Source organism: Linepithema humile, chromosome 1 (assembly GCF_040581485.1).
Source record: "Linepithema humile isolate Giens D197 chromosome 1, Lhum_UNIL_v1.0, whole genome shotgun sequence".
Classification (NCBI taxonomy): Eukaryota; Metazoa; Arthropoda; class Insecta; order Hymenoptera; family Formicidae; genus Linepithema; species Linepithema humile.
Window position 1 is genome coordinate 31402466 of NC_090128.1, and position 23583 is coordinate 31426048.

At 33.9% G+C, this 23583-nt stretch overlaps 2 protein-coding genes across 2 annotated transcripts in view; both read right to left on the reverse strand.

Annotated features, from left to right (window-relative positions):
* Positions 1-5265: 5265 nt before the first annotated feature.
* Positions 5266-7256, reverse strand: LOC105669271 (uncharacterized). The gene is made up of 5 exons (XM_067348046.1): positions 7065-7256; positions 6730-6941; positions 6419-6633; positions 6063-6311; positions 5266-5463 (listed from the first exon to the last, which is right to left on the reverse strand). The coding sequence occupies exons 1-5, from the start codon at positions 7169-7171 to the stop codon at positions 5395-5397; spliced, it is 852 nt and encodes a 283-aa protein (XP_067204147.1). The 5' UTR covers positions 7172-7256; the 3' UTR covers positions 5266-5394.
* Positions 7257-12451: 5195 nt separating this feature from the next.
* The window catches only part of LOC105668056 (adenylate cyclase type 10-like), a 47876-nt gene continuing 36744 nt past the window's right edge, over positions 12452-23583 (reverse strand). The window contains exons 21-30 of the mRNA XM_067347332.1: positions 15625-15789; positions 15346-15461; positions 14943-15263; positions 14450-14589; positions 14045-14334; positions 13706-13904; positions 13411-13550; positions 13223-13334; positions 12742-12880; positions 12452-12679 (exon numbers count right to left, since the gene is read on the reverse strand). Coding sequence (XP_067203433.1) covers positions 12536-12679; positions 12742-12880; positions 13223-13334; positions 13411-13550; positions 13706-13904; positions 14045-14334; positions 14450-14589; positions 14943-15263; positions 15346-15461; positions 15625-15789 — 1766 coding nt within the window. The 3' untranslated portion in view covers positions 12452-12535. The remainder of the gene's footprint in view (positions 12680-12741; positions 12881-13222; positions 13335-13410; positions 13551-13705; positions 13905-14044; positions 14335-14449; positions 14590-14942; positions 15264-15345; positions 15462-15624; positions 15790-23583) is intronic.

Below are 23583 nucleotides of genomic sequence, written 5' to 3' on the forward strand. Positions count from 1 at the left end.
ATAATATATACAAATATGCTGTGCATTTTTATTCTATACAATTAATTTTCTAACTTTGAAAAATGCTATTCTTAAGTATTACATTAGAAATTTTCTAATACTGAACAACTATTCTAATATCGTTTTTCCTACTCTACTTATCAAAGTTTGCAATAATATGAAACTTTGTTTAATTGAAAAGATATACATTTTGTATACTTATCAAAATAAATAATATGATATGAAGTAAATATTTTATGTTTGTAAACATATAATAAAAAATATTACATATAATAAAAAAATTATTAATAAACATTTTTTTAGCATTTTCGATAAAATAAGTAGAACTGGTAACCAAAGGTTTTTATCTTATTCCTACTTAATTACACTTTTTTAAATATTTAAAACAGTAATTATTAATAAAGCAAGTGAAAAAATTAACTGAACAAAATCAGTGACAAAAACTTTTAGCAGTTTTGATATATACAAATATCGATGAATACCGACGCAGACCGCTGACTAAAGGCCGGAGCACAGACTTTTACATAAAGCATAACGCATAAGCATAAGGAAATTGATTGGTCTATATATAAGCATAAGCAAATGCATAAGGAAACGGACCAATCAATTTCCTTATGCTTATGCGTTATGCTTTATGCAAAAGTCTGTGCTCCCTTAACGCTAAATTTTACGAGAAACTCTTTTCATGCATTTCTCACATCCAGCGTCAACTTTGTTCACGTGACATATTTGGACGCTAAAAATGAGCGTCGAGCGTCAGCGTGAAAAGGCACCTTTACGGAACGCAGCCTATATGTATACTGGGTGTTTACGATAATTCAAGTTCAAGTTATAAAGGCCGGAGCACAGACTTTTACATAAAGCATAACGCATAAGCATAAGGAAATTGATTGGTCTATATATAAGCATAAGCAAATGCATAAGGAAATTGATTGGTCTATATATAAGCATAAGCAAATGCATAAGGAAATGGACCAATCAATTTCCTTATGCTTATGCGTTATGCTTTATGCAAAAGTCTGTGCTCCGGCCAATAGCGTTTTCGAATAAACGGGGTTTGAACGATCTAGGGTTAATCAATCACTATTTTACTATAAATGCAAGTCTTTCATTGGTGGAGAGGTTGCAATGACGTCATTAACCAATCTTGGGTCGTTCAAATCCTGTATAATCGAAAACGCTATTAGTTTTACTAAGACCGAAAAATGAGATAGACATAATCATCTAGAACCTTTATGATTTATGACAACTCGACGCTGTCTTGTATTGCTTGAGTTAAATTCATTGAATTTGTTGAGTTTATAGAGCAAATTTTATTGTAATAAAAAAATGTCAACTGCAAATCAGTCTATGAAAGAAACAAATAATGTTGGTATGTATGTTGGTATACCTCTTTAATAGATATAATTATATATATATGTATATAATTATATTTATTAAACTCAACAAATTCAATGAATTTAACTCAAGCAATACAAGACAGCGTCGAGTTGTCATGAATCATAAAGGTTCTAGATGGTTATGTATATCTCATTTTTCGGTCCTAGTAAAACTAAGGCACTAGATATGTAGGTATTCTCATCCGCCATTTTGATTCCTACTAGATGGAGAATTATAGCGTATATAGTATAGTATAGCGTACATGTGTAACACGTCAATTATTAAAAATGATTCAGGACTTTTTTCGACTCATTTTTTGGCAAGGAATAACGCTATGTACTTAGTGGGCAGTCTTTAAGTGTCACCCTGTATACGCTATAATTCTCCATCTAGTAGGAACCAAAATGGCGGATGAGAATACCTACATATCTAGTGCCTTAAGCCTTGTGTCCACGATACTAGAACTCGGTCCGAGATCTCGGACTGAGGGAAAGTTACTAGAACTCGGATCATGTACACACTGCATTTGGATGCAAAACTCGAATAAGAAGCTCAAACGAAAAAATGCGTTGCGTCCCATTTTTTGGTACGAGTTATTGCGAGTTATTAGATTTTACTAGTTTCTTTTACTATCTGTCAAGACAAAATATAAGATACTTATAGTGATATGAGATACTGTGAACAATATAAATAATATTTTAGTAAGTAATTATAGAATTGAAAAAATAAGAGAAATATAATTCTTAAATAAAATAAATTAATAAGATTAATAATTAATAAGATTTACGTAAGTAGTTATTATTAGTTTTAATGCAGATTAAATTAGACATTAAAAATATATTATAATCTATATATACATATTATTTTTCAAGAAAAGTATAATAATATATAAAATTGATTTTCAGAAAAAACTTCTTTTATAATAAAAAATGGATAATAAAGAAAATGTTAAAATTTTATTAATGTTATATTAACAACATTCTTGTTTATATGTTACAAAAAGTGTTGATTATCATAATCGTATGAAACGAGATCAAGCTTTACAGATAATCTGTAATCAGTACAAAGAATTAACAGGACAACCACTAACAACTAAAATTGCAAAAAAAAAATTAATAATTTAAGATCACAACATCTGGACTATCTAAATAAAATAAAACATTCGAAATCAAGCGGTGCATCACTTGATATCTATAAACCAACTTGGCAATATAACATAGATCAGAAAATCATCGTAAAGAATCGTAACTCGATTACAACGCTAACTATATTCAGCCAAGTATAAATATTATTGTTCGAGGACTCGGACCGAGATCTCGGATCGAGTTCTAGCATCGTGGACACAAGGCTTTAGGGTGCGTTCCACTTAACGCCCGCAACGCTCCTAGGATTATTTTATCCTTGTTTTTTATTGAAAGTTAAACGAGGAAAAAATGATTCTAGGAGCGTTGCGGGCGTTAAGTGGAACGCACCCTTAGTTAACCGACGTTGGAAAAAGTGGCTCTAAGGCCATCACACACAAAATGACATAACTGCATATGCATCTTAGAACATATATAAATGGAAGAGGAATTGCCTATATTGCTTACACACCGAGCCTGAAGCAAACATCTGTGCGAGAGAGATAGCTAAGACTCCCAAATGTTCACAATGCGCATGCGTTAGTACCGCCGCAGCGCGCCGCTTTCTTAGTTGATTTAAATCGAACAGATATTAATATAGACACATTGAAGAAAGATATATATTTATTGATGTTTAAAATGAATTAATTTTGAAAACTTATGTCTAATAAAATCTTTTTTTTCACATAATGTTGCACATTTGCCTTCGTGAAATAACCGTATATTGATATATGTTAAAATAATATTTTTTATCAGTGTGGTCTTGTGGTCATTTAATACTTCTTGTTGCATAATATGTTCTGTCATTTCGATGTCATTAAAAACTGAATGGCAGACAGTTTTGAATGTCCTTGTAATCAAAATATTTTTAATATTTTTTATAATAAAAATTTTATATTTATTTTCGCGAATGGTCATTTCACATACTCGAGCTATTTTAATGACATCAACTGATGGAAAAATTAATTTTCCTCTATTTTTTAATTTTATTAAAGATGAGTTGGTGGATTTGGCTATTAAAAAGCTCGAACAGACGTGGCAAATTCTTCGCAATAATTTTTTCACAATAAATCCACTAATATATTGGATCACCTCTTCAACATATGCACTCAGTGACCATAAGGTTGACAAATAATCGTGATCAAATATATTAGTAGATATTGTATCATCACCTTCTGTAAATAAACCATCGTTTACATTACTCATATTTATCGATGACACATATAAAATTTGGATATCATTAATTTCACAATTTCCGTTTTCTGATGCTTGAATTTCATGTCTTACAAGCAATCTTTTATAACTACTTTGAAATTGTTTTGCGTTAGGATTATTATTGAAACCTCCTTTGCTGCGTAGCGCACTAAAAAATATTTCAAGGTGATCCTGGTTTAATTTATAAGTTAACAAATATGACAGTCCTTTTCTTTAAGAATATTAAAAAGTTCGAACATATTTGTTAAGCAAACAATAAAACCGAGGAAACCTGTTTTTCTATTACCATGCAAAATAGATATATTGCTGGAATCTTGTAATAGTTGAATATATGCAATAATATCTTCTGCATAATTTTTTAATTTATCAAATGTTTCGTTTGAAAGAGCCATATTGCACTTTTTTATTTTACTAAACTTACTTCTCACATTTAACAAGTCAAAAGCATCATTAAACATTGTGCAAAATATAGCAGTTTCTTCCGGATGTTGAAATTTTTCAGGAACACATTCATGGCAAAATTTTAAAGCTGCACTAACACTCTCACTTAAAGTTTGGGCAGCCAACCTTACGTTCATACGTGCATTTTGAAACATAATATGCTTTTTTGTTAATTTTGTGCCACATTTTAAACCTTCAACTTCCTGTAATTTTTGCAGAGATATAATGTTTTCCCAAAGAATACTTTTTCCTTTATAACGAAGCTCTAATTTATCACCCAATGTATTCCTGACTAATTTCAACATATGACATTGATCTAAAAAACAATAAACTTTTTCTTGAGTAATAGGATGAATAAAATAAGGTTTAAAATTTTCCCCCAGTTGAAAATTTGCACCCAAATTATTGCACATGCTTAAATTTACATTTGTACCATCAAATGTTAGAGAGTGCAATATGACTCCAGTTTCATGAATAAGTTCCAAACATTTTTCTACTAAACTGGCTCTTTCCTTTCCGGTCATTGAATCAATAAGAAAATAACCTACAGGAATTTTCCAATGACCATTTAATGCAACTACCATTAAAACCAATGCACTCTTTGCTTTTCGAGGTTTATCTGAATCATTTTGATCTAAACCTACATCTACGTGTCCATAATATTGGTTACCATCGTAAAAGATATGTTCTCGTATTGCCATCTCGTCCATTATTAAATTGCAAAAAATCGGAGTTTTTGACTTTTTTACTTTACATTTTAAGGCATCCAAAACTTCTTTTGTAAATCCTGGTCGGCCATCTAATACCGAATACCATTTTCGGATAGTAGAAGGATCAAGGAGAAAATTGTTAAACGTTTTACGAACATATTTATATGCTTTAGCTGAATAAAAATTCAGCGTAAGAGCAAATTGTCTTAATTCTGCAGAATACTTTTTTCTTGCACCTTTTCTTCGTTGAAAAACATGATTTATCACCGCAGGAAGTTCAGCCTATATAAAACATGCATAATGTTATTATTAACTGAAAGGAAATGAATAACTGAAAGTAAGTTGAAAATAAGAAATTAGGAATAGTAGGAATGTGTAAAACGAATAAAACAAAATGATTATACAAACTTATAGTTTTTATTGAAATTATTGTACTTTAATAAATTTTACTACAATGATTTGCATATGTATATATAATTCACATATTTATTATTTATTTTATTTTATTATTTAAATATACAAATTCCTCATTCATTATTTTCTGATTTCCTTATATATATTTTGATCAATAAAAGATACATCCTACATTTAGTTTGCTAAAAAAAGAAAAAAACAAAATGAAAAGAAAAAATTTTGCATGATTATTTTATTCTTACATTTTCATTTTTTATTGCAATTTCTTTTTAATATCTTTGCATAATTTTCTGCAATTGCTTTGTACATTTTTTTACAATTTTTCTTCAATTTCAGTAAATGTCATTGGTAGAAAAATTGCAAAAAATAGCAGAAACATTAAAAAATTGATTTAAAACATTGATGAACGTTGTTTTACTCTATACTCATCTTTAACAAAACTGATAAAATTATACAATAGTTTCCCAAGAAGAACAGAAAGTCAAAATAATGTCATTTTGATATCATATTGACCAAAAATGACAAAAAATGTCATTTTTACGTCATTTTTTGGTCATTTTTTGGTCAATATAATGTCAAATAACATTATTTTGACTTTATTCTCCTTGGGTTCTCTACGGTTGGTATTTATTAGTCGGATTTTATATTTAAGATTGTCTTAAGTACAGTCTTAAAATGTCATAAACCAATCACAGAGCCGTATTAGCGTCTTAAAACATTATTTAAAACGATCTTACAATAAGGACGAACTATGAATATCGACCTATACACTTGAAATTACCATTAAATTTTCAGCAGTCGCTTCTGATAGTAGATCTTTTTGTTTCAAATGTCCTATTAATCCTTCCATTGTTTTTAGGCGAGTAACTAATCTCTTTTGTGATTGTTTTAAAGCTTTTATCTTTTTTTGTTGATTTTGTATGGTCTTCTTTGCTATATCTAAAGCTCTTTTAGCTCTTCTAGGTGTATAAATATGTGACATTTGAATGTCACCAACATAGCGAGGTACACGTATAGTTTTGATAGATGTCTAAAAACACTCAATATTCCTAGAACTTAATGGTGTTGATGGCCGATTTGCTGCTATATTTTCTGGAATCAAGAAATATTAATCAATTAAAAAAAAAATTAATTATGAGAAATTTTACCTTTGTAAGATGCATTGTTAAAATACATATTTTCAATTTCATTGGTGGCAATTTGATTTGTTCTAATCTCTTCTGTAACTTTTTCAGTCTCGACAATGATTTCATCAGTGGCAATTTGATTTGTTCTAGATTCTTCTGCAACTGTTTCAGTTTTGGCAGTTCTTTCATAACTTGACGGTGGAAAATTTATTGTTGTATAATTTTCTGTGAAGATGATTATTAATTAATTTATTGTCACTCCATTAATCAATTTACGAGTCATTTCAAGTAAAGATATAAAAAGAGTAATGTTTATATTACCGCTCAATGGTACATTTTCTATGTGTAACCTTTTCTTTTTAATAATAATGCACGGCACAGCATTGGGCTTAATGATTGAACCTTTCGTTTTGTTGATGATATCTTCTTTTTGAAAATGATTTGAACATAATTTAGTTGTTGTGTTCAAAACTTTTTTGTTGATGCCACAAAAAGACAGCCATTTTTTACGAAATTCCTTATTTTTCGGAAATCTATTTTATATATAAACAAATAAATATAAAACATGTAATATCATTAAATAATATATAAAAATATAACCTATTTGTGATCACATAATTCAATGCATGCATATAATATTTTATACAGTTACTTACGTATAATATGAAACCAATTTATCGCGATTACCACACAACACACAATATGCGTTTGGCATTTTTGCTATGTATTTGACGTTTCTGTAATAATAACGTGTAATCAACATGAAAACACATGTGAGATTGATAACTGAGATCAACGCATGCGCATTACAAACATTTGGGAGTCTATAGCTTTCTCTCTCGCACAGATGTTTGCTTCAGGCTCAACGTTCAATTCCTCTTCCATTTATATATGTTTTAAGATATGCATCTAGCATAAAGGCGCCATATTGATTTACATAGCATGCTCATTGGTCGAGACGGTCTTAAGCCGAGAGCACAAGCTTTTACATAAAGCATAACGCATAAGCATAGGGAAATTGATTGGTCTATATATAAGCATAAGCAAATGCATAAGGAAATGGACCAATCAATTTCCTTATGCTTATGCGTTATGCTTTATGCAAAAGTCTGTGCTCCGGCCATTATGCTACAAGATCTTTAGAGAGAAGGTTACCTCACGCGCAAAGAGGGACGAGCGGCAAGAGGGGCAAATGCTGAACGGGGCGAGCGGCAAGAGGGGCAATGATGATCTCATCGACAAACAGTAGCTGTCTCTCTCGCACGCTTTAGTGTTTTCTCTCTCGCTCCTTTAATATAGAAATGCTTTGAGTTTTTATCGAAAAAATACTTTTATTTTGTAAAATATTGATAGCACTGGAAATTGCGTAATAATAATTAAAAAGTAAATTAGAAAGGCGCTATAAATTACATATATTGCAAATTATAGCGCTAGATATTTAACGTTTATAGTGTTAAATATCGCTGCAACAGATGCATTTGTAATACAAATTGCTTTGTACTTGTATTTAGACTGTAATATGAATGAAAATAAAATATAATTTGGGGATATACACAAAAAACATCATTTGTAAAGTAGTAAAATAAAAGAAAAAATAGTACATATTTAAAAATTATTTTAAAAATAATATTTACTGTTTATATGCATTATTTACAAAAGAAATACTATAAAAATATTTATTTTTTATATTTAATTGTGAAAACCTCAAAAATTGTCAAGAAATTGTAACTGAAATTCATAAATGTAAGTACAATTCTAGGGTAATATAAAAAGCATCATACACAAATTTATTATGATACAAACTTAAATAATGAAATTGTAATATATGTTTCAACATTGCAAATATAAATATTTATATGATAAAATTTACAAAGTGTTAACAATTTTCAAATATTTGCTAATAAAATATTATTGAAATGTTTCTGTTGAAATCTTAAAATAATTCTTTAAAACAAATATGATGGGGTATATATTAGGGATCATTAAATATGCGGCAACATTGTGATTATAAAATTTTATAAGTATCTATAATAAAAATTAAGTATAATAAATATAATAAATATAATAAGTATACAAGTATAATAATAACATTTTTATAAGTATCTATAAGAATAAAAATACATATATGTTGTATTAATCTGTTAATTGCGTTAAATTAATTAATAATTTTTTTATATTTATTGGCTACTCTTCTTTGATTATCTTCAGCTTTCCTCTTATTACTTACGTGCTTGCGATTTTTTTTGGCAGTACTATAAAATTTAATGCGTACATAAGTTCTTTGGAGAATAAATGCAAGCGAGTGACAGAGTTAGAAACAGTTAGAAAAGGAAGAACTTTGAAAAAGAGAGACAGCTACTGTTTGTCGATGAGATCATCATGCTCTCCCCTTTCTTCATCGCCCCTCGCCACCAAGCTGTTTCTAGCTCCCCCCTTACTTCATCGTCCCTCGCCCACAACTGGTTTTCCTGAGGTAACCTTCTCTCTATGGATCTTGCTTATGCTATGCATATGCAGTTATTTTTAGAGATTCATCATTTATCCTTTTCTATCCACATCTATCCATATCTTCTATTCTTTTTTACTTGGGATCTTGCACCAACGCGACATCTTGTGTGACATGCCTTAACTATGACATCTTGATCACAGATTTTTTGATAGAATACAATGGTCGTGAAACCACCTTATATTCTTACACCGTGCGATAGACCTACGACTGGATACAAATATAATATAACCTCTATTTTAACCTCTTTATTTTTCTTTATTTTTATCATGGAACATACAAATTTAGACGAAATAATTATTGATTTTGTGCGTGAAAATCATTGTTTATATGATAAATGTAATGTGGATTTTAAAAATATAAGGAAAAAGAAGGATGTGTGGAAAAAAATTTCCAAAACTTTGTAAAATGTATATGGGGTAAATATGTCAGGTAAATTTTTTGTTTTTTAAATTATTATTTGTAAAATATTAAAATTATTATATATATATAACATAAAAACCCTGATAACGTATATTTTAAAGACATCTAAAAAACGTTTTCTCAGCAAACACAAAATAATACAATGTATATACATTAATGTTATCTTACTGTTATTTTGTGTTTGCTGGGTTTTTTAAAGATATATATGATATCTTTAACAAGACATACATGTTGTTTGGAAAAACAATTCAACAAAAGGTTCTCTACAACTTTTTTTTTTTAATTTAAATTTTAAGAGATTATGTAAGTGATCAAATTGTTGCACCAACATCCTTGTAAGTTTAAAAAACTCCTCATGATCATTTGTCCGAAAATATGTAAATAATGTTCGATGAGCACCATGAGTTTGTCTCATATTTCTTAAAATATGTGATTTTACCCACCACCTTCTTGTTATTTTGCGTCTTTTTCTTAAACATAATCCAATTTTTGTTATATGTAACAAAATTAATAATAGATTTAAATAATTACTCATCACTCTACTTTCTATTTTTATATTTGTTGTTGTACCGACTTACGACTATATTGTAGAACAGCGCTCGGAATTAGTTGCACATTTCGGGCCAATTCAAGAGGACGCCTCCTGTCCCCCCACTACCGCCCGGCCGCTGGCGGTCGAGCCGCCGATAGCTCTGACGCAGGAGCGTTTTCTATAAGAAATAGGCTCGGTTGTTGAGGCACCTCTCAAAAAATAGTAATATTTTCTTTGCTACATAAATAATGTTTATTTTCATTAATAATTAAATATATATATTATGTATTAATAAAAATAAACATTATTTATGTAGTGAAGAAAATGTTACGATTTCCTGAGAGATGCCTAAACAATCCAGCCTATTTCTAATATAAAACGCTCCTGAACCAGAGCTATCGGCGGCTCGGCCGCCAGCGGCCGGGCGGTAGTGGAGGGACAGAAGGCGTCGTCTCCAGAATCGGCCCGAAATGTGCAACTAATTCCGAGCGCTGTTGTAGAATGACAAGTCGTATTCAGATCCGACATTCAACGTACGACAAACGACAAACGACATCCGACGCCGACATACGACGTATTGTAGAACAGGCCTTAGGGTGCAGTCCCATTGAGCACGAATCGGAATGACGGATCGGATTTCTCACCAGAATTCTAGTGAATTTTTGATCCTGCTATTTTTTCCGATCGAAACGCGTATTTCTGTCTGTTTAGAACATCCGGAACTGTCCGGAATTTGTGTCCGATGTTAATGTTAATAACAAGCCAAAATAAGTGCCAAATATGACTAAAAAAACTGTTTTTTTATCTATCTTTATGAATTTAGGATATTTTTAGTCGTATTGGGGTTAAAACTGTCTAATATAAAACTGTCTGTTACAAAATATAGTTTACGTTTCTTCACACATGTGTCCGTTCTGTTCCGTAAAAAATTTCTCTACCAGTCCCATGTATCAAAAACGGAACGGAAATATGGTTACAAAATATATTTCACTCTAATAATTAAGTATTTTTAAGTACTCATAGCAATGTAATTTGCAAGAAAATTCCAGAAATTATATATATAATTGCTTCAACCACATTTAAATAACAAAATATTAACGTAATTAAGTACATTTACTTGCGATCGAGGCGACATTCCGTTTCGTTTTTGCTACATGAAACTGGTAGAGAAATTTTTTACGGAACGGAACGTGAACGGAACACTCAATTCTAGTGAGAAATCCGATCCGTCATTCCGATCCGTGCTCAATGGGACTGCACCCTTACATGGCAATGTAGTGTGATCTTGAATATTATTGTTGAGGTCATGTAAAAATCACTTTTTATTCAAAATTTCAAAATTTTTTAATGGAAACCCCTATTTTTTATTGCATATTCTTGTAGCTAACTTCGAGAGCTTTTCAAAACGCTATAATAAAGTTATTTTTTATTAAGAACTTTTTGAATTATGAGGCTGGAAAGTTACAGAGCATTGCAGGAGAGACAAGGATCGCGAGAGTGTCTGTTCTTATCATCTGGAGTTTCTTAATTTCCTCGCATGAGGTCACCAAAATCAGTTCGGACTCGGGCCGTCACTCTTGTCGATTCTTAAATGTGAGAAATATCATTGTGTGATTATTTATCTTGTTAAATGATGTTAAACAATATTACATAATAATCGTTTATTTTTATAAAATTTCCGTATTGATAGATTGATATCAATTGTCAATTTTGTAACAAGTAAGTTAGATCTAATGGTGTAAATATGCTAACAGTTTAATGCTGTATTTTCTCTAAATAAACATACAATTGTTACATACAACTATATTTTAATAAATTATGTATACAGTTTGCTAATTGTAAAAAATTGTACAAATAAATTTAGTAGTCTTTGAAGATTTATATTATTATGTGTTATTGATTAGGTTAGCTAATCTTTGCTAAACATCTGTTGTTCTCATTCATGAAAACTATATATTTATCTTATTTTTGTTTCTTAAAAGTAAAAAATTAAAAGTTTTATACTATTGATAATATATTCATATTAATTTTTTTACAGCAAAAATGTATACTGGTCTAATTCGATCAACACATCAAGCAATTAATAATGTTCTTCCAAAAATATTGACTGTTGGAACTATCCAGAGTGAATTGACTCGCAGAATCCATTACATATGTGACAGACAGAAATTAAATTATTTATCAAGCAGTCTATTAACTCACAACACATCTTTTCTTCTGCAACCTGTACTGCCCATGTATAATTTAGTCTGTGGTTTGAAATCCAAAGGTCACTTGCAGCTTCGTTGCAAGGATTGTTATTTTTTATGTAAAAATGAAAGATGGTACGTAATGTGTAAAACGCATCCTAGACATAAGCAAGTGAAGATTAAGAAGAAAGAGTACAAAACATGGATTGTAACATGGGCTTCACAAAGTAAAGTTCGAGGCTGGTAATCATAATGTGTAGATTAATTGTAAATCTTAAAATAAAAAATATTGTATGATAAATGATATTACAATATTTTCATACATAGTTTTAAACTTATAAATTATTTTTATGAGCGAAAGGAAGAAGAGTGAAATTAAAAGGAAAACTTAGAAAAAGTAATAATTGATTATATTTTATATTACATATATATTAACAGAAATATATATTGTATATATAGCATTATAATTATAGATATTTATAAAACATATTTTGGCAATGGAAATGTAAAGGGCACCATTGTAGAATCGTTGGCATTTACTTCATTCCATCCGTTATCTAACTTGAGAGATTTGTCTTTCCATAAGTTTTCATGTACAGAAGACAAGGCACCTAGCCACGCCTGGATATAATATGATAAAACCTAAATAATCAAATTGCAATGGATAGAAAATCGTATCATACCTGTTGACAATGATTCGCCCATGCGTAGATCATTCTATTGTCCATTTTCATAGATAATTTCTTTGTCTGTTGTAGCATCTTCATCGCAGCTTTCTTTCGTGATTGGATCATATAATAATAAGCTTTCATCAACATATACCTGCAAGCATTTTGGTTTTTAATAATTCTTTCAATAAAAGGAAATACGAGATCTGACAATAAAGTTCGCGAACTTGTTACAATAAAATCAAAAAATTATTTCCAAAACTTTGAAGGATAGACTAGGCGCTAGCATCGATGTACAGCTTCCTAAGGGGATTACTTCGAAGAGGATCACAGTGATATTCAGCAATAAAATACGTAGCAACTTTAACGTAACAAGTTCGCGCACTTTATTGTCAGACTTCGTAAATCCAAATTATATTTTGTAAAAATTATATTTAAAATTATTTTATAAGCCAATACAAGACGGTAAGACCTATTAATAAGTTTCTTTTTGTACCTGGGAATTGTGATTTTTACAATCTTGATCATTTTCTCAACATGCTTGAATTTATTTTTAATTTCCGCCATTGTAATTAGCGCGTTAACGTTTTTTCCAGTGACTTCCCGCACTGCAAGATAGTGACATTATTTTAATAATGACAAAATGTATCATATTATTAATCGAATGTTTGTTTATTTTATTACCGTATAAAATTAGCAGGCCCTCGAGTTTCTTCAATGCGGTAATTGTCGCCGCTACTTTGTGTTCGTCTATCATGCTCTCAGCTGTCACATTCCTGCTGGTCCAAACTTTCGTAGCTTCCCACTGTTGCGTTCTGATGGACCTTTAATAATGCATATTGATATGTATCTCAAAAGCTTTGATTTAATCATAATAGACGTAATGAATAATGGACAAAATAATAAAAATAATGCCTTTATTTGTATTCTTCAGAATCGATCAATCTTGATATCACGAAGTAAAGTTTCTTGTACTTACCACAACCACATGGAGGTGAAATACCGCCTCTCTGCTTCAGGATCTTGCAGGCTAATTATATTCTCTCCTTCTTGAAGATAATATCGCTCACAATTTCGAAATGAGAGGATCGTAAGACCGGTATCGAGCTGCACATCGGCGCAAATTGCATAATACCAATTGCGACCCCATTTGTCCACGTTGTTTTGCGACGCAAATTCTATATTAAATTTTGAAACACATATTTTTATGCAATTAACTTTTATTTGTGATTAATTTGTTTTTATATAACTTATATCACATTCAAACTTTATTTATTTTACTTCATGGTTTTAATAATTGCGACATCTCGGAGCTCACCCAATTCTCTCAGCAAAGCCACGACTTCGGAATGACGACACAAGATCATAAGCAAGTGAACTAATCTTGGTAGTATGAGCAATTTGAGGAATACAGAGTCCATGGTTTGCGCCATTCTAGTCGCAATGAAGCCAATTTTGATGGCTTTGCTGATTTCTCCTCTCAACCACCGTGAAAAAAATATCCCCGCATAGACTTCAGCAATGGCATTGAGTTCTTGAAATTCCAGAAAGTTTCCTTTTTTCGCACAAATGCTGAGAGCGTGTTTTTCTAAATAGAGTATAATTGACCTGCACAAAAATAAACAATGTAACTATACGACGATACAACATCATGAATTTTGTAATTATTAATTCGTTAAATCTATCAAATTAAAATGGATTTATAGTTCTTTTGCATACGTACTTGTCTTGATAAACGTGCGCAGTGAGCATCATATTTGTAAACGAAGTGCAGATCGTAAGGAAATCTCTTGATGAATCTAGTGCAGCGTTTAGGCCCCATATTGCTGCTAGCCGTGCCTGTTTCTTCATTCCTTTTGTACCCTGCAAAATTATTGTAAAATTTCATGATTAAAAATAAAGTTTTATGATTGAAATAAATTTTAATATTGCGAGCAACGGTATCAAACGAATATTTAATAAGTCGAGAAAAAAATGGTATAATTGATCAGATGTAAATATATATAATCAGTTATGAAAAGATTTAATAATATATATGTAATTTTATATGATTATATGAATTATTACATATTATCAGATCTTTTCGTAACTAATTATATATATTTACATCTGATCATATTATTCCATTTTTTCTCGGATTATCACAAGGAATAATGTAACTATTCAGACTCAGACAAGTAGATCGAAAAAAATCTTTGCAAAGCAAGAATATTTACTCTAAAAACATTAAACATTTGTGCCAAACAATTGGACAGTTGTTCGATATAATTCATTGTGTATTCGTCGGTGGTTTCAATTTTCCAATGTTTAGGACAAGCCAGTTTGCATCTCAGCAACTCAAGTTGAATCGTCGAATTCACGTTGATCATGAATTTGTGTTGTGGAAAATCGTAACCTAGATTGCTCATCACTTCCTTTAATTTTTTTTTTGCTTCGGTAAATAGACCGCTCTCTAGATGACATCTAGCTTGAAGCGTTTGGACTTTCGCAGTGAGATAAAATAAGACTATTGATTCTTCTGCATTGGCTTCAAACATCTATCGTTTAAGAATTGGCATTAATAAACTTTTTAATTTTTTAATTTTGTTGTTTCATTTCTCTGATGTCTTTCCGTCTTACTTGCTGAAGCAGATCTTCAGCATCACTTAGCAGTCTGCGAGCTTGAGGTATGTTGCTACCTGCTAAACAAACTTCCACAAATTCCAAAATTGCCGTCAATATTATATCTTGCTTTCCTTGAAAAAGAAAACAAAACAATTAGAATCTTGTAATAAATTAAGAAAAGTAATTTAAAAAGTTTTCTAAAATAAAGTACTATTTATTCATTTAGTATTTTTCAGTATTATTTAATATTTTTTTATAAAGTATTATATATTTAGCAAATTTGAATTAACTCACCGATTCCTCGACAATGTTCCAATATCTGTGTGTAAACGGTCGTTAATATAAGATGGCATTGACAATTAGCAAAATCAACGTTAGAGAATGTCTTGATTAGCTTTTTAACTTTTCGAAAAATATCTAGACAGGTTGGTGTACTATCTTGAGTTATCCATGGTATATCTTGCAACAATATTTTTATGTTATAAGAAAATAGCAATAATTTTATTAAAGAAATTGATAAATATACATACAGTGACGTGCAAAAGTTTCCGGCCAGCGACATTTTGCATTTAAATTTATAAAAAAATAGCCTAATTAAATTTTAACCATTATCAGATATAAGCACAAGATGTAGAAAATAAGATAATATAGTGAAAAAATATTGTTTATGTTTGTGAAAATGTTTATTGTCATAATTGTCATATGTACATGTGTAAAAGTTTCCGGCCACTTTATACTAGGAGAGAAACTATTAATCTAAATATATTCTATTATGCACTTTAGTTAGTTAAACTATATTTTAGCATCAATATTTTGTGGCCATACCCTTTGCAGTGATAACAGCAGCACAACGATGTGGCATCGACTCAATTAGTCGATTAATGCAAGCAGGTGAAATTTTACTCCATTCTTCTTTCAATGATTTGAATAATGCGGCCTTATTTGAATGTGCATGTTTTCGAACTTGACGATTTACTTCTTCCCACAAGTGTTCAATTGGATTCAAGTCCGGTGATTGAGATGGCCAGCTTAAAACTGTCACATTTTTAGCAGAAAACCACTCCTTTAACAACTTTGATAGTAGTATATGGCAGGTATGGGGCGTCACAACAAACCCCCATCACCTACCCCATATTTGACCCACTGACCTACATTTGGTCTGGCGTCAAAACAAATGATGTCACAGGGAGGGGAGGGGGAAAAGATGGCGGCAGTGGGTCCAACATGGTGGACGTCTACAAGATGGCGGCTGTTGACAAGTGATTTTTATTTTTCGGAATTGAGAAAAATCCAAGCTGGGTTCGAACCTGGATCGCTGGATTTCTAGTCCTGGTCCTAGTCTGCTGGGCTACCTATACATCTAATGATAGTAAAATGGTGTGTCGTATTTATGGCTATGGGACCTGGCAGGGAAGGGATGTATATATGCTGGGACCGCGTCTATATGATGTACCCCGGACTCTCTGGCAGGTATGGAGCATGTAAACAAACGGCGTCGCACAGTCGCCTCTAGTCTGCGAAGGGAAGGGATGTATATGTGCTGGGGCCGCGTCTATACGAGGTACCCCGGACTCTCTGGCAGGTATGGAGCATGTAAACAAACGACGTCACACAGTCGCCTCTAGTCTGCGAAGGGAAGGGATGTATATGTGCTGGGGCCGCGTCTATATGAGGTACCCCGGACTCTCTGGTACGTATAGCGAACAAAAGAATGACGTCGCAGCGACGAATGATCATGCGACTTTTAGTTTGATATTTGGTGCGATGGTTAAGGGGTCGAGCGCTCGATATTGCGTGAACGGGGTGAGCGTCAGCCACCCGTTTTCGCAGATTGAACGTGCTGTAAGAATTGACGATGGCGAGTGGAGCGTGCAGGAACATGCGAAAAGGGAAGGAAACAAATGCAAGAAATGGAATACAAAAATATGTTTATTTGCAACAATTTTTCTTAAAAGTACATGGTCGAACGTTATAGACAAAAATATTTTATTTATTTGGAGAGTTTTCAGAGAGTCATAAACAAATCCATATATGCAAGAAAAATGTACGTTCGTATAGATTACAATTTTCGCTGCAACTTGATTATCCGTACAATTTGATTGAAGTAAAGTGCAATTAATTCTAAAAATATTATTTCAAAGTACGTATCGAGAAATGTTAAATCTTTTAGTTGCAAACGTACATTATGTTGAATATTGTGACAATTAGTGTTTATAGTGTGTTTTACAATGTTACTTTCGATGAAGTTCTTATTGGGTAAATTTACCTGTATTTCATTAATAAGATATTTAGAGCAATCATTAACACTGTTTGCGATTATATTTAACTGATTTAAATTAGCGTTTACGCAATCGAGTAAGTTTTCCAGTCCGAGAAAAGTAGTCTTTTGCATTGCTATTGCGTAGGAATATGTTCGTGGTTTCTTCGGAGTATGGATGATTTTTTCTGCAGCCAAGTTACTTCCCGAAGAAGGCTCTTCTTGCTCCTGATATTTCAATAGCAGGGCTCTTGCTCCATAGGTAGTGGTGAAATTTATAATTATCTTCTTGATAATAATAGAGTTAGACTTAACACTATTTCCATTTAAATAATGAGTCATAAGTTCCATGTTTTCTTGAAATTGCTGCCACTCCATCATGTTGAAGCAAATACCCTCGGCTCCCTTGGAAGTAAATTTAACAGCGGGTTGGAAATCAAACTCGTCATCGTTGATTGAAGTTTGCAACCCAACATGAATTTTTTTCGTATATGAGGAATTGAGTCCGTAAGTGGTGTTGGCTAACATCATATAATTTTGCTCAAATTTTTCTCCATTGAAGTATCTTGCTCCGGAAACGTCACCGCGCACTTCGTGATGTTCAGAATTTAAAATTTCTTTGCGTTTACTCATGATACTAGTTTTCACGTAGACACAAAATGAAATACAAAAATGCTGTATCTTCTTTATTGTTGCTGCTGTTGTTACTGCTGCTGCTGCTGCTGCTGAACCCGCACGTTCGAATGTCAGAAAACGAATGATTAAAATTTTCCCAATCGCATGGAGTAGAAAATCGGAAAAGTAGTGGGAAAATGCGTGCGCATAAAAATTTTGAGTCATCTGATTGGATACGATGTTTATTGCTTCTACATTTTCTCGAACTCTCTTAAAAACGACCGTTGATAAAAGAAGAAGTAAGGACATCGTTTCGTGCGCTGTTACATCCTGCACAGTCTCGCATTACAATTATTCGGAAAAAAATCAAAGGGTACAAAAGGAAGAGAAACTGAGGACTGAGGAATGAGAAAAAATTAAAATATTGCAGTCAACGGAATTTTTACGAGCTTTCATCCTAAAAAGCTCTAAAACTATAAATCTCCAATCCGATAAAACTATTTATTTACACTTGGACCCTGGAAAAATTACATTTTAAACATATGGAATCTAAAGGGTTAGACAAAAAAAAGATCGGAAATATCCGTACCGTTAAAAAAAGAAGCAATTTACAATAGGGTAAGCAAATGTAAACCTTTTTATATTACACGTGAAAGTTTATTACTGTGAGTTTTCGAAATTAAGTTTTGCTCACGTACTAACTCTCAATTAAATTGTAAAAAGTTATAGGAAAAGAATATCGACATCGTCCAAAGGGTATTTTTTGTCTGATAAACCCTTCGAACACTAAAGTAATATACACCTTGTAAAGTTGCCGCCAATGTGCGGAAATCTTTGTGAAAGATGTACAACTTGAAACCGATTGATTTTTTTGATCCGACTGAAGGTATAAATAGGAGGTTTGAGACGGAGAAAAATCGCATTTCAAAATTTTCAGTGTAGTGGACAACACGCGTCGTGTTTCTTCGTATCGTGAATTCGGGCGAGATTATCTTGAGTACGCGAAAATGGTTGAGAATTTAAGAAAAACCGTCGAGACATGCTTACTACTGTCACGCGCTTTGTGCGGACTCGATGTGAGCAGATATTTATCGCTGTTATCAGACAACGATGAAAAAAATTTTGAAGTGTTTGCGAAATTTGCGGGGGTGTGTCCTAGTGCAGTGCTAGCGGTGCTATTTCGCTTGGGGCATTTTGCCTCCTATCAGAGACTTGTAATCTACGCGGGTGAAATTATCGAAATAAGAAGTATTTTCGGTGATGGAGAAGTGGAGGATGCGGGTGGGCATATAGCTTTTCTATTATTTTATTTTCATCGATCGATTTCGGAAGCGAGTGAAAACGGTGAGTTTATATTCCAATTTTTATTATATATATATGTATATATAATTTTCAAAAATTAAGAGTAAAATCTTTTAGGAGTACAACATCGGAACGTATTGCACATCCTGAAGAGTATACTCCTCCTCACGGAATAAGGCGACGGGCTGATACTTCACCCGAAGCCGGACCCTCACGTGAGTCTTATCACACATTCTTTTATGAAAAATAAGCATTTCATATTGGTAAATTTTTTTAAAATAATAAAATATTAAATGTTTTTAGGGCGTGCACGTATCGAGCTCACACCTGAGCCACCTCTCGTTAACTTGGATAGCGAGAGCGAGGAAGAAGAAGTTGGAACTCACGAAGTGAGTTCATTTGACGAGGAAGAGATTTTTTCACCAGGTGAGTAATGAGAAATTTATCGCAGTAAGAAAATGGATAAAAATTTTTTATCCGCTAAAAAACAATGGTGAATTTTTTAGAGTTTAACCAAGAAGGTAAAAATACAATAATAATAGAAGATTCGGAGGAGGAGGAGGATGAGGATGATGATGATAATGAGGTACAAGAGGAAGATATGAGGGAGGAGCTGAGTGGAACGGAAGAACAGACTCTAGAGGAACTTTTGAGGGAAAGAGGTAAATACAATTATACATTTTTGCATAGATAACGCTTTCATACTCGAATACCTTTATTCTAACCGGACAAAATTTTTAGGAATTGTTTTCCCGGAAATTTCTTACTCGCCGGAATATTAGTGATCAATGATCAACACGATCAACGGTGAACAAGAAAGGGAATAATCCTGTATAAAGGTGAGAGAATTTAATATGAAATGTATTACTATTTTTAGTTTTAACAACGCGTAAAATTCGAGTATGGAAGTGTAAAAACAATAATTTTAAAGATAAACTAATTTGTTTGTTTTCGATTTTTTCAGTTCAGTTTGGTGGAGGAGGGGGAGGAATGGAAGAAAACACGCAGCAGCAGCAGCAGTCGGCGGAAAATCAAGCCGAAGAAACCGACGACAACGAGATAGGAGTTCGTGGGGAGGGGAGACTGGAGAGAGAAGAGGATGAGGAAGCGTTGTTTCCGGAGAATCAGGTTGGTGCGCCGGAACAGATCGCGAATCATAACGGGGATAATTTTAATTATTTAGATTTAATAAGGGAAAACGTGCGTGAGTTTAGAAATTTCGGTGTAGTAGGGAGAGAGGCTGGTTTTCGCCTTCGATCATTACCAGAGGGGGAGGAGGTTTACGCGTGGTTAGAAAACGCGTTTCGCAAGCTTCACGCGTACGCGGTACTTTCCTGTGTTCCCGGTGATTACATCGGACTTAGTTTCGATTCCCCGAATCTTTCACACGGGCCCGCGGGTATTTCGTTCCGACCATCTCGTGATTTGACTCACGAGAATATCTGGAACCTCGTGAGTTCGTTAGCTCAAAGCTCCGGGGGCTTGAACGTAGCGCAAGAATTCAATATCCACGTTTACCGTGTCACTCCTCCTACGGGTCGTGCGGGTAATGCGCTTGATATCGCTGGTAAACGCTCGATTTTAACGATATCCAACTCGGATAACTTATGTTTTCCCCGCGCACTCGTAACGGCGCAAATTTACAATGAACGTGGTAATTTACGTACGGGTAGCCTACAAGAAAGATGGAACGCCGTGAGATACCGTCATTCCTCGTTACAACGTGAGTTGGCACGTGATTTAACGAGAAAAGTCGGTATTACAATTCCAGAAGAGGGTTGCGGTATTCGCGAAATCGAGCATTTTCAGCAATATTTAGCCGCGGAAAACATCGCGATAATGGTTTATAGCGCGGAAACTTTTGGTCACGGGGGTAAAGTCTTATTTGATGGAAATGCGATACTAGCCTCACTACATCGCGAACCGGTCGCGTGTTTAAACATATTACATCATGCTGAATTACGACATTACAGCGTTATTTTAAATTTAAGAGCCGCCGCGGGTAGCCGAGGTTATTGTGTACCGTGTAACGTCGGTTACCGCAGCGATGTAAGGGGACACCGATGCTCAAATAAATGCCCTCGGTGTTACGCGGTACCTTCGTGCGAGCGATTCGACGCGGAGCGTATTCATTGCGAAAATTGTAATCGCGAATTTTTCAATCACGCGTGTCTTGAGCATCATCGTGCGCAAAAATCATACGATGGGCAATCGTCTCGTAGCGTTTGCAACAACGTATGTTTTTGCGAAGAATGCGGTCGTTTAATCAAGCGTAATAGACAACACGAATGCGGCGTGACTTACTGTTCAACGTGTCGTTCTGCCCAGCCGTTGAATCATCTTTGTCACATGCTTCCTCTCCCTCACAAAGCTAATTTTCGTACTAATGACACGGAGCACATTTTGGGAGAGGGAGGAGAGCAACAACAAAACGCGGGTGAGTGCGTACTTAAAACAGAAAGTCGCGTCGCATTCGTGTTTTACGATTTCGAGACGCGACAGGATGACACGCTTCAAGGTACCGCGAGTGTAAATATTCACGTACCTACACTTTGCGTCGCGCAGCAGATTTGCGAAACGTGTGCCGAGATTGAGGATACTTCGGTGCGCTGTCGGTGGTGCGGTATTCGTGAATACATATTTCGTCGTGATCCTGTAAAGGAGTTTGTAGATTTCGCGACACGTCCGACTAAATATTTTAAACACATAATTTGTATAGCTCATAACGCGAAAGCATTCGATGCGCAATTTATCCTACGCTATATTGTTGAGAGCGGAACCGCCTTAGAACCGCGGGTAATCTTAAACGGGACGAAAATTGTAGTACTAACAGTGGGACATACGAAATTTATCGATAGTATTAATTATATGCCAATGCGTTTATCGGAGTTACCGAAGGCTTTTGGCCTGACGAATACTTCGGACAAAGGCATTTTTCCGCATTTATTTAATACCAACGATAATCAGTCATATGTCGGTCCGTTGCCGGATATTCGATATTATTCACCCGATAGTATGAATACGAACGAGCGAGAAAAGTTTTTAGCGTGGCACGCGGAAATAATTCGTACGAATTATGTATTTGATTTCGAATGCGAGATATTGCGTTACTGTCGCAACGACGTGAATATTCTGAGACGCGCGTGTATGTCTTTCAGAAAGATTTTCTTGAAGTGCGGTCGCGTGTGTCCGTTCGAGGAATGCACAACAATCGCTTCCACGTGTATGAGGGTTTTTAGAAAAAACTTTTTACGTGAAAAAGAAATTGGAATAATTCCACCGGGCGGGTACAGACGCGCGAATACCCAATCGCGGAAGGCGCTTCAGTGGCTGGTGTGGAAGGAGCGCGAGCTCGGACATAACATCACCCACGCAGGACGCACTCGGGAATATCGTCTGCAAGACGGCACGCTAGTCGATGGTTATTACGAGTCGGTGGAAAACGGTATAACACACTATCACGTGTTGCAATTCCACGGTTGTTTTTGGCACGGATGTCCGTCGTGTTTTAAGATTAATCGCGATAGGGAACTAACGGTAAACAACGAACGCGGCGATACGATTGATTTGCGTTATGAGCGCACCATCGCAACAACGTATCGTCTTCGAAGACGGGGGTACTCGGTGATAGAGAAGTGGGAATGCGTCTTTGATCGCGAAATGATGGAAAATAGGGAAATGCGTGAATTTTTACAAAATCATCCGATGATAGAAATTGAGCCGCTCAACCCGCGCGATGCGTTCTACGGTGGACGTATGGGGAACATCGTGACGCGGTACGAGATTACGGATACGGAGAAGATACGTTACGTGGACGTGTGTTCTCTGTACCCGTACGTACTGAAGACCGGGGTTTTCCCGATCGGACATCCCACGGTGTACGTCGCGGAGGAATGCTCGACTCTAATTGGCATAGGACCGTGTTACAATTTTGATTCCGTCGAAGGTCTCGTGCGTTGCAGGGTACTCCCTCCGAGCGATCTCTTTCACCCCGTATTACCCTATTGCGTGCGTGGAAAGCTACTATTCGCGTTGTGTCGCAGTTGTTGCGAAACATTTTCACACGAAGAATGTACCCA

What these genes read in the sequence shown, in the direction of transcription:
- LOC105669271 (XM_067348046.1), bottom strand. Translation starts at nt 7,171, where the DNA reads ATGTTGATTACACGTTATTATTACAGAAACGTCAAATACATAGCAAAA. An exon ending in AGAAAATGTACCATTGAGCG is followed by an intron (nt 6,634 to 6,729) that starts GTAATATAAACA and finishes TCATCTTCACAG; the next exon opens with AAAATTATACAACAATAAAT. An exon ending in CTTACAAAGGTAAAATTTCT is followed by an intron (nt 6,312 to 6,418) that starts CATAATTAATTT and finishes GAGTGTTTTTAG; the next exon opens with ACATCTATCAAAACTATACG.